The sequence below is a fragment of the Echiichthys vipera genome (genome assembly GCF_963691815.1).
Source record: "Echiichthys vipera genome assembly, chromosome: 16".
NCBI lineage: Eukaryota > Metazoa > Chordata > Actinopteri > Perciformes > Trachinidae > Echiichthys > Echiichthys vipera.
In genome coordinates this window covers 1,982,033-1,993,844 of record NC_139841.1, presented here as the reverse complement: position 1 = coordinate 1,993,844, position 11,812 = coordinate 1,982,033, and the positions used below count along the sequence as shown (strand labels likewise).

Below are 11,812 nucleotides of genomic sequence, written 5' to 3'. Positions count from 1 at the left end.
CCATTATCCTGAGTGTAAACACAAAATTGGTCCTTTATTTACACAAATTCTTTAAGTCTAGCATTAAAACCTTCAAAAACATAACAAAGTCTCTTGCCAAAAAACACCAAATAGCTGTAGCCTATCACTGGAAGTCGCTGTCTGCCAAAGGTATTGAGTCTGGGCCTGTCAAAACAAAAATACTGACTGATGTTGAAAATGGTGATTAAATTTCAGAATACTTTCAGATTGATTTATTAAGTGAGGGGGGTTAACCATAATGGTGCTGAATATCACACAGGTCTTGTCATTTGCACAGATTTTGTTCATGAAATGCCACTGTTCAGCAAGATTGTTGGCATCTTTCTGAGAAATTAAGTTTATTTTTTGGTGTCAGAAATTGAGACAACATTTGTAGAACATTTTCATGCTTTTCGTGTTGTTGATCAAGTGCGTAATGTTTCAACTGTTAGACCTCAGGAATTACAAGACTTTAATCCCTTTGATGTCCAAGTGTCATATGGTAGGGACTCATTTTTCTATGTCGTACAAGAATGCTGCATTGTCTAAGGTAAGCAGCAGTAACGAGCATCCTCATGATTTTGGTATGATTTACATTGTTGCACAAGGTCACTGCGGTCTTTTTGTGCTTTGTTTGTCTAAAAGCATGTTAAGGGCAAAATAAAAATAATTTTCATAACAGTAACTATATTTGGAGTATTTACTGTAAATGTATGATGGGAGGGCTAGACTTGTGTGTGTGTGTGTGTGTGTGTGTGATAATCGCTATTAAATGACACCAGTCAGTGTAATTTTCATTTATTAAAATGTTAATAATTTACACCATAAGAGTTAGTTTATTAACACTTTCATAGTGTTTATAATTTGAGTAATTAACGCTAAAAGTTTTTTTAAATAACACTGTCATAGTTTTTATAATTTGAGTAATTAACACTATAAGAGTTTTTTTAAATAGCACTGTCATAGTTTTTATAATTTGAATAATTAACACTATAAGAGTTTTTTAAATAACACTGTAATAGTTTTTATAATTTGAGTAATTAACACTATAAGAGTTTTTTAAATAACACTGTCAGTGTTTATAATTTGAGTAATTAACACTATAAGAGTTTTTTTAAATAACACTGTCATAGTGTTTATTTAACACTTTTACAGTGGTTCCCATATAAACACTGGGTTAGTGTTCATTTTAACTCGGAAAATGTTAAATTTACGATTTCAAATTTGCTGTGAGGGCACAAGGGTTAAAGGAGGAACAGAAAATCCACTTTCTATATGGGGCACTTGAGGTTGAAGCAAAAACAGACACAGCTTCTGAATCAAGAATTTTTTTTAACAAGTACAGCCGTTCTGCAGGAGACTATGGATGTGTAACCCCAGTAGCTCAGCTATGGGCCCAGTTATTTAAATGTCACCAACAGAAGGAGCAATCTGTCTCTGCTTTCATTCTCTGCCTCTGAACACTATCCCACATGGTCCTTGTAGGAATTTTACACACAATACGTTAGTCAAATCAGAAGGACCTCACAGAGTATATATTGCGTAATTCAAATTCTACATGAGGCTTCCTGGAGTCAGCAGAGTCATTGGTAGTTTAGTGCGCCAGCAGGCGTTTATAAGCAAGAGGACATCGGATGATACAGACGTCTGGAGAAATGTTCTATTCTCTATCTAGAGCATCTGTGTACAACACAGTACCCGTGATCAGAGGCAAGAAGTTCTGATCTCTATTCTATCTGCTCCAGCATATAAACTTGTTACAAAGGCGTGGTTATGTGTCCGCTTGTGCGTGCATATGTGTATTTCAGAAGTAGCAGCTGCTCCAGCCTCCATCTTCCGCCCTGCGTGTCGGAGTATCCTCTGTATAGCAGGAATCTTCTTCTTTATCTGTGAAGGTAGCACAGCACGTACAGCAATATCCCTAATCTCAACCTAGTTGCCAGGTGCATATTTGCAACATGGCTAGTTCATTGTCTTTGTGACCTTGACTGACTGCCAAAAGTATTTGTGCAGACAGAGCAGAAAAGCTTGAGCCTGGTCAAATAATAGCAGAGGCACACACTATCACATTCTTAAATGATTCTACTTATTGCGTCTTATTATCACACTCATTAATCATTACTAATACACACGCTAACACATGATTACTATACTTCAATCATTGATTATCACACTCTCATTAATCATTACTAATACACACGCTAACACATGATTATTTATTCTTCATCCTTCAATAAGGTGTGTAGTGAAGCGAGAGCACTAGAAGCAGAGTTGAAGATGGAGTCTGTCTGTGCCTCATGTATCTCTGTGCTATAACCAAGACAAGCCATGGTCACACTCAGCCTAGAAGAGTGGAGAGACACAGTAAGAGCAGAACCTAGAAAAAAATGTCAGACCAACTTTCTGTTCTTGAAGAAACCCTAAAAGAAGACATTAAACGGCAACTTTCTCTGCAGAACGCCCCAATAGTGGACAGACTCCATCCCCTAGGAAAGGTGTTGGGGAAGCCTGCTGATATTCTATCAAATTATGAACAATAAAGAATGCCAGTATTTCAGAATAAAGCAAGTATCAATAACTTGTTCTCTAATTTTGACCTCCAGTATATTGTTTTTTGTTGTGTGTATTTGATTGTGTTTGTGTAGTTAATCCTCCTGCTTCTCATCTCTTGTGTGTTTCTTTGAATTCTTGCAAGTAGTGATTGGAGATGCTGATCGGCAAGGAGGTGATCAGGCCAGCTGACTTCCAGCCAGACCATGCTGTTTTTGTTAATTATTGTGTTGATCTTGCATGGTAGCAGATTTTATACATTATTTTGAATGAAATAAAATAAGTTAATCATGCAATAGCCTAGGTTGAGGCCCTTCTGTGTGGAGTTTGCATGTTCCCCCTGTGTCTGTGTGTGCCTGATGTCCGCTGGGATCGGCTCGGATCAGGGCAGTTAATATAGATATTTCTCAAGATAATGCAATACACTTCTCTAATTTTGAGATACTATGTCTCTCACACACACACACACACACACACACACACACACACACACACACACACACACACACACACACACACACACACACACACACACACACACACACACACACACACACACACACACACACACACACACACACACACACACACACACACACACACACACACACACACACACACACACACACACACACACACTTCAGTTTTGCATGCTTGTTTAGTTTTTTCATCATTATTATTAATACTATAATTTCTAAGTTTATTCAATAATGTGAAGTAATCCAGGAACAATATCTCATGCTCCATCATCCGGTCCAGCAGGTGGTGATCTACACCTCATGAGTATTGTAACCCGCCTTAAAGACCAAAGGAAGAGAAGCAGGAAGGAAGTGTTTGCTGCTAGGACTCGTTCATGAATCAGACCCAAACACAGTATCGTGTATTGTTAACGTTACTCGTTCTATTGAATAATTACACATACAATGTGAACCCATGTTGCGACAGGTACGTTAGTAAACAACGCTTTATTTATGTTGAATAGCTTAGTTATCGTTTCTTTACGTTATTGTTCTACTTTGGCTGGACGCAAGCTGCGGTCACGACAGCCGCCGATTGAAAAGCCCCCGTCAAGACAGCCGCCGCTTGGAATCTGGTGCGCTTCTATTCGTGCAGTTACGGTACGGGTGCCCGAAGAGGTCTAAATGGACGTGATCGCAGTTGTACGGGGTGCAGTTTGCTACCATTTCCAATATATTCTTGTTGTGGGTTATCCTGACATTTATTATGGCAAATATCATTAGCCTTTTTACTGTGTTTTTAGAAAAAAGTGTCACCTCAAAACCCCTCCCATTATCAAGTGCATACTGGCAGAATTCTTCCTTAAGGTTTGTTAAATCTTTCATGTTCAGAGTGATCCTGACTATTATTATAGAACGTATTAGGCCTTCTTACTGTATCTATTAAACATTTTGAGGTTTACTTGTATTCTTGTATATTTTTAAATGAAATTAAAGGTGACAACTGAGGGGAATTTGACAGGTTTTTTTTTTTAGCATAATTCTGCATTTGAAGTTGCTGTAGACCAGGCATGTCAAAGTCAAATAGGGCCAAAAAAACAATTTTTTTACAAGACGAGGGCCGGACTGGTTCAATGTTTATTAAACATATTAAAATGACTGCATATAACCTATTGAACCAAGACCTAACAGTGTACCGTATTTTATTTAATAATTAAATGAACAATCCAATATTTTTGTATGGCTCTGTCAGTTATTTCAAATGAAAACATTTTTCAACAGGCTCACAGACAAAAACAAACTTCCTTCAAAGAGAAAAAACATGTCCTGTACATGAAATGAATAAAGCATGATTTTCTTATGACTTTAGTTATTTCAAGGAAAACATTTTCAACAGGCAAACAGAAAAAAATAAAATGTCCGTCAAAAATAAAATGTGTTCCTTAATATCAAGATAAAGACACACAGCTTTGCCTTTTACCTCCGTGAACATGTGCTCTGCCTCCCACGTAGCTTGAAACACCCAGTTCTCATCGTCCACCTTCCGTTTAGCCATTATTGGGGAGGGGGGTTGCTGAAAGTTGACACTGCCCTGAATGCTGATGAATAATGAGGCAGAGGCGGTGCAGTGAGTTCGCGGGCTACCGTTGCATTGTGGGTAATGTAGTTTTGGTGCGTGAAAAACACCATCAGGCGGCTGTGGCATGCGGGCCGGTTATAATACTAATCAAATATCATCCCGGGGGCCAAGATAATTCGTTTGCGGGCACGATCTGGCCCGCTGGCCTTGACTTTGACACCCATGCTGTAGACGATCCTTATCGTTGAGCGTCACTGCAACATTTTCGATTCCCTAAACACCCTCCATCTTTGTGGAACCGCAACTTTGTGTATTTCAACAATTCTGTGTGTTAGTACGAAGTCTTCATCTAGTACAATATGTTGATTTGCATGGCTTATCTCTAACTTTGTGTAGTTCTCTATTCCAGGTCAACATCATATGTCCTCCATTGTTGGAGTTGGTCACTGTTGACTTGGTGATACTTGTTTTCTGGCAGCTCTTAATTCCCCAAATTCATGCCTCATGAAAAGTATTAGCAAACCTTTTAAGTAAGAATTTTAATTGATTTACAAAATCAGGAAATTATCCATCTGCCAAGACGCGTTTTGATACTGTGAGGTAATTCTAATTGAATTTATTATAAAACCATAAAGTAAAATGACTTCATATGTTCTATATTAATAGTCAGGCTCAGTCTGAACGAGGATACGTTGAAAGATTTAACAAAACTTTAGATAAAAAAATTATTTTTGTAATTGAGGAAAAAAAAATTACAAAAAAATTTCAACATTAAAAAGATTCAACCGACCAAATTGAGCTGAAAATTCAGTGTTGACCAAGGAAGAGAATAATTAGGGAATTTCAGCTGAATTGGGCCTGTTGAATTTCTTAACTTTGAACTTATAACATTGAATTGTATACAATGTATTTTGCACCTTAATTTGTTTTATTGAATTTTTTTTACATCAATCATACTTTTTTTCCCCTTGAATTTCTTAAAGTGGAATTTTATAACCTTGAATTTCTTCTTTTTGAGCATTGAAAAATAAAGAGTTTAATTCAGTCAAACATTCAGATACATATTTTCAATGCATAAATATTTAGTTCTAGAAATTCAGAGGCTTTTTTCAAACTCTGATGGCACAGATTTACTTCAATAGAAAGTTATTTTGGAATTGTCTGACTTTTTTTTTACTTTCTGAAAATATAGTGATAATAGTAGCAGGAAGCGCCATGCAGGACCACGGCAGCAAGCACCACCACGATCCGCAGAGACCTGCAACACGACAAAGCACAAACAACTCCGGGGAAGAAGTTGAATTAGTAACATGCATTGATTAGACATGAATGATACAGACAGAGAGGAGAGAAGCTCAGAGTATCAGGAAAGTATTATCCCCCGGCAGACTAGGCCTATAGCAGCATCATTAAGCAGAACAAAATCAGCTTAGGCCATACATGCAGGCTCGAAGAGAAATTGAATGGCGATAACAACATAGTTAAGGGCTCGTAAGCCCTAGCTGTAAACTTTATCAAAGAGGAAAGTTTTAAGTTTACTCTCAAATATGGGGACAGTGTCTGCCTCCTGAACAACACTTGGGAGTTGGTTCCACAGGAGAGGAGCTTGGTAGCTGAAGGCTCTGCCTCCCATTCTACTTTGAAATGAAACGCTTAAGACTGGAGATCAAAATTAGAGAACAAATTATTAATACTAAAACTGCTCTGGTTTGATCTGGGTCTATTCTTCTTCAGTCTCTTTCACAGTTCAGTAACTGTAGTGGGCATCTTAGATTTTCCAGAGATTCTCTATGGGGTTTAGATCTGGAATCTGACACTACCTCCTCCAATTTTAACTGACTTCTTTACACACTTTGGGCTCAGTCTTTCCTAGTCCTACGCTGAACATAATGTTTCCCGAAAGACCCAAATACAGTTGATCTGATACAGAGATCTAAATTAGAGAGAGATCTGCACTTCCTATTCATTTTTGAATCCTATAGCCCGAAGAAAACATTGTTGAAACCTTCTCTTCTGACACCTTGCTTACTGTTCTGTAATTTGGCTCACTGCCCCCCCCCCACACACACACACACAAAATAAAGGTGTGCCTTGGTTATTTAAAAATACATACTAGTACAGCAGTGGTATAACCACAGCAGATATTCTATCAAATTCTGAACAATAAAAAATAACAGTATTTTAGAATAAATCAAGTTTTAATACTTTGCTGTCTTATTTTGATCTCCAGTGTATATTATTCTCTCCCCTCTTTGTTGTCCATTTCAGATGCAGGGCACCATGGGTCGGAGCAGTAGCAGTTCGATCTCCCATGGTGTTCCAGTGGTGGCGGTGTGCCTTGCTGCTTTGCTTCTCAGTAACGCCCTGATCTACCTGTATCTGGACTCTTTGTATCAGACTGATGAGCAGCTGGTGTCTTCTCATGTAGGCTGTGTGCCTCGACACTTTAAAATGGCAACCATGAAACAATGCACTCCCTGGCTCCAGTGCTCACAGATTAATGCCGAAGTACGCAAGCTGAAGCTGATTGGCCAAGGAGTCGTTAAGAAGGTAGATGGTCCGGTGCAGCATCCAGATTGTATTCAATGTCCATACACAAGTTATTTTGTACTCTCTTCCAGAAAGGCAAATTTTTGGATTGAATAACTTGTTGCACCACGGAAGCTATCAAACAGAGACTAATGATAGCAAAGTGGAGCTTCCAACTCCAGCCCTAGTAAATGAGCCAGACAACCAACACACACAACTCTTTTCAAAACTTGAAGCAGCTCAGGTTGGGTGGGGAAAATAACTTTTTTAAAACATTTACCTGTTATTTGGCCTCATGCAGGAACTTCGTACAAACAAATTCAGTCAGTGTTCTTTCTGGCCAAAATTTGGGCTAAGGGGACAGGGGAGCGAAAATTTTGCAGTACATGCGTGTGCACGAGAGCCAAAACGTGCACGCTCATCAAGTAACACGTGCATGAATTGCCCAGCCACTGAATACTGAACTAACGTTATCTGCACAAAACCAGGTCCACCTGACCTTTCACATTCATAAAACTGTCACCCACAGCCCAAGAACCAAAACAGTTCCCTACAAACTATCACTCACTGTTTACATTATTATTATTATTTCCACCCTTATTATTTGTGAGCAGTGAGTGTGCAGTGCTGACGGCAAAACCCGGAAGTTTAGCATTGCGCTGGTTTGCACAATCGGATGCCTTTCTTCCATGTCAGAAAATAAGATCTGTGACTCACGTTTATGAAACGTACACGTTTTGTTCAGTCAATCGTCACATACGGGCAGGACCGCTGGAAGTCATTTTGAACAGGGGGTGCTGTGAAAAAATGGTTTGTTTGGGTTTTTTGTGGATAAAAAAAACAAACTATGAGCCTATAGGCCAATTAAAAATACATTAACATACAAAACAATACATTAAAAAAATTGATTGAGATTCACTACTTTATTGTCATATACACTTCAGTGCACACAGCCAGGGTCTGTAACACACAGACATCATCTGTTTTTATCAATTAAACTGCACAATAACTCTATAACAATGCAATAGATTTGTTCAGCTGGCGTGAATCTGAGTCACTGCAGCATCTACGTTTATGTCACACGGGACAACAGTTCCCCACATCCATTACGCAAAGAACACATGCACTAAATAACACTCTCCATCTCAATCCCCACCACCTTGCAAAAATACTATAGTGTGATGTTAAACTGCATAAAAAGATACAGGACGAAATTGCGCAGCGGCACCATGCACTTACTTTTAGCTACAGGCAGGGCACCATGGTAACAGGTGAACAAATGTCGAGGTCGATCTGGGGTCATGGAGATAAAGTCTCTCATGAGGGGACGATGAACTGAATAATCAGTTTTTTTGTCTCTGAAAACATGGCTCTTGTTTGTGGCTGGAGCTTTGTCAAACTTGATGCTACATCTTGGACTGTGACACTTAGGCCCTCTGTCTTTGGTGAGACCACTAAGCTGCTTGGCGATGCTTGGCCCAAGCATTTGGAGCTGGAGTCAAGTACCCAGCCGGTGCCACAGAACGTGAGAATGTTTCATTATCACAATGCCGTGCAGGAAATCAGAAATGCGTTTCTGTGCCATATTTCCCCCTCGTTCTTTCATTAGACTGTAATAAACTAGTCTGCTGCTGCCATGGATGTGGGCTGATGAAACGAGCCGGAAACCTCTTTACTTGGCGACCACGAGCCTGCCTGACATTGACAATGTAACCTCTGTGAACCTTTGTTGATTAGGCCTCAAAATAATTAAATTAAAATCCAAAATACACGTAATAGCCTACGTGTGTCAAAGTAATTTCCCAAAAATATTCATATGGAATTTAAAACTTGGGCAAAAATATTTTTAATACATTTTTAATGAGGGAGAACCAATGGCGAGAGGGATTTTCATTCAAGATTCCAGTGCGGTGGCAGACTATTTCAGCGAGGTGGCTGCCTCCAAATTTAGATTGCAGAAAAAACCCTGTAAGTGCTATATGATTTACGAGAACTTGCACATTCACTATTTTAGAGGAACATAATAAAGGCTGGTGTATGCTTCAAACTAGTATTATGTCATAGGGTCATCCAACCAAGTCTAAGTTGTTGAAGCAGCAGTGGTTCTAAATGACCACTTCTGCACATGGGTCTAAGTCTATCATAAAGAATCATCAGCCGTCTTTCCACTACGGATTGTGTAGTCTGGGCCGCAAGATGGCAGAACAGAAGCATTTGGCTTTCCACTACTGCATCAATAAGCCCCGCAGTACTTCCCCAAGACTTGCACATAACATGCCACCTCAGTGTAAACGTCACCCATGAATCCTACACAGCAGATAAACAGACTCTTGTTTCTTAAAACAGCCATACTGGAATAGAGTTGCCAGCAACCTATAAAACAAGTAAAGTTATGTTATTGTTAAGCTGTGTTCAGGTAAATCAGTAAAATAAATGAATGCCACAAAACTAAACAATAGTGTTCTGGTTTAGGCTGTCTCTCCGACAGGTCTCTCTAAAAAACTAATAGTCCGAAAAATGTGCCACTGGACTGAAAGCCGACGGGTTGTTATCCAGAAAACAAGAGCTCAGACTTACAATACACACTGAAGTTGTTGGAGTTTACTTTCCAGCCTCTGTTTACATATTATTGTTACACAGGTGATAATTCTACTTTATGGTTGACATTGTGTGACACCTAAAGAAATAATTCTGTTTCGACTTTCTACTGAAGGTCCCCACAGGTCACTTGGTATAGCTACTGGGGAGCTTTGATTATGCTAATGTCATGAATGGATTCAAATATACGGGTGGCATTCTACAAATTGAAATGAGCAATTTACAGCAAGTTTGTACAGTTTGGGAAGGGAGTCCAAGCATTTCATTGTCGTGATCAGGATTGCCTGTGTGAAGTTTTACCTCCTGACTTACTGACCTCGGCCTCTACTTTTCTTTCCCTTCCCCAGGTCTATCTGGCAGAGTGGAGGGGTCTGAAGGTGGCTCTGTCCAAACTATCCTCTCTGGATTACCTAGATGATTTTCTCCATGGTTTGTCCATGTTACAGGCCCTGCAGGGCCCCCAGGTGGTGCAGTTAGTGGGATTTTGCCTTGAAGACCACACCCTGGTGACAGAGCACCACCCGCTTGGCCCACTGATGAACTTGGATGGTGTTCTTGCACAAGAGCAGCACCAGCAACACAACACGTGGCAGGTCCGGCTGAGGCTGGCTACAGAATATGTCTTTATCCTCCATTTTCTCCATAACAGCCCAGCTGGGCGGCGGGTTATGTGTGATTCAAACAGCCTGGAAAAAACTCTCTCACAGTTCCTGCTGACCACTGACTTTCACCTGGTGGTGAACGATCTTGATGCACTGCCTGAGGTGGACCCATCCAGAGGCTTGTTGGTGAAATGTGGTCACCAGGAGCTCACAGGGGACTTTGTCGCCCCAGAGCAGCTGTGGCCATTCAGAAACCAAGGGATGCCGTTCTCAGACAATCTCATGCCTGGGTATAATGAGAGGACAGACATCTGGAAGATCCCAGATGTGACATGGTTCATGATGGGAAGGGTACCCGGAGGGGATGTAGTCCACTTCCATCTTTTTCAGATCCATGAGGAGTGTAAGAAGGAAGACCCCAAGCTGCGCCCTTCAGCACTGGATGTTTTGAAGGTGTACAAATCAGTATACAGCAGCATGGTGCAAGACAATGCTGGCTTTAGAGACATGCTGTAGAATGCCTTTATGTCTGACTCACAATAAAACCATGAACATATAATACAAGTTCAAGCTACAGTCGTACAATGTTGTGTGGTATAATAAATGCCACTGCGTTTGGAACCAACTGTAGAGCTGGGCTTTTTTTTTTAAGTTTAGTGTTACTTGGCTACATTTATTTATTTCTAATCGGACACTTTCACCGTAACTGTTTTTATACATCTTTACGACTTAAAAATGTTAAGTGCAAAAGTAGTTCTGGATGGCAATTAGACAACCACCAGCACATTACAAGCTACATACTTAGTCATACTAACACAACTCATACACACACAACAGTTTGCAGTTAAAGTACAAAGCAAACCATGTGACACTAGGCTAATATAGAGGAATCAGGCGAAGTACCGGAAGTGAACAAGCTGCCATTGCTGCGGTGGCGTATCCCTCCAGTATTCACGCGATTGAACGGGAGCTTTCATTATAAGTGAACCTTTTCTCCAACCTTCACAAACCTTTACCTCAAGAAGAGCGCTGGTAATTATCTACCTCCATCACTGATTGACTCAGCTACTTGACATTTACATTGTGGTCATAAGGTTGCCCTAGTTAGAGCAACTTACGTTATATTTCACAATAACACCACTTTGAGTTAATTAACTGTATGACCACGGCACAAATCAACATTTTTATAGAAAGTTACCGACCTTAGCTTTTACTGCTCCCATTAAGATGTCCTGGAAGCTTCTTGTTGGCAGTGCAGAGCCCATAGTTCAAATGTGTTGAAATGATATCTTTGTGTAGACATTTTGCCTACCAGTGCAACATGACTCTAACCTGACTTTCAGATGATCTTTTCACAGAACCATCTACGAAGGTGTCATTGGAAACAGATTGGGAAAGGGCAGGTGCTTTCACAACATACCTGGCAGGTGATTGGATGAACCATCTGTCTATCAAACTCGCTGAAGTCAATCAGGAGAAGGAAGAAAACATATTTT

General features: G+C 40.0%; 1 protein-coding gene across 1 annotated transcript; it reads left to right on the top strand.

Annotated features, from left to right (window-relative positions):
• Positions 1-3,415: 3,415 nt before the first annotated feature.
• Positions 3,416-10,856, top strand: pomk (protein O-mannose kinase). The gene is made up of 3 exons (XM_083929989.1): positions 3,416-3,668; positions 6,856-7,137; positions 10,062-10,856. Exons 1-3 carry the CDS (start codon positions 3,522-3,524, stop codon positions 10,830-10,832), a joined length of 1,200 nt encoding a protein of 399 aa, XP_083786115.1. The 5' UTR covers positions 3,416-3,521; the 3' UTR covers positions 10,833-10,856.
• The last annotated feature ends 956 nt before the right edge of the window (positions 10,857-11,812 follow it).

What these genes read in the sequence shown, in the direction of transcription:
- pomk (XM_083929989.1), top strand. Translation starts at nt 3,522, where the DNA reads ATGTTGAATAGCTTAGTTATCGTTTCTTTACGTTATTGTTCTACTTTG. An exon ending in CTTCTATTCGTGCAGTTACG is followed by an intron (nt 3,669 to 6,855) that starts GTACGGGTGCCC and finishes TGTCCATTTCAG; the next exon opens with ATGCAGGGCACCATGGGTCG. An exon ending in GCCAAGGAGTCGTTAAGAAG is followed by an intron (nt 7,138 to 10,061) that starts GTAGATGGTCCG and finishes TCCCTTCCCCAG; the next exon opens with GTCTATCTGGCAGAGTGGAG.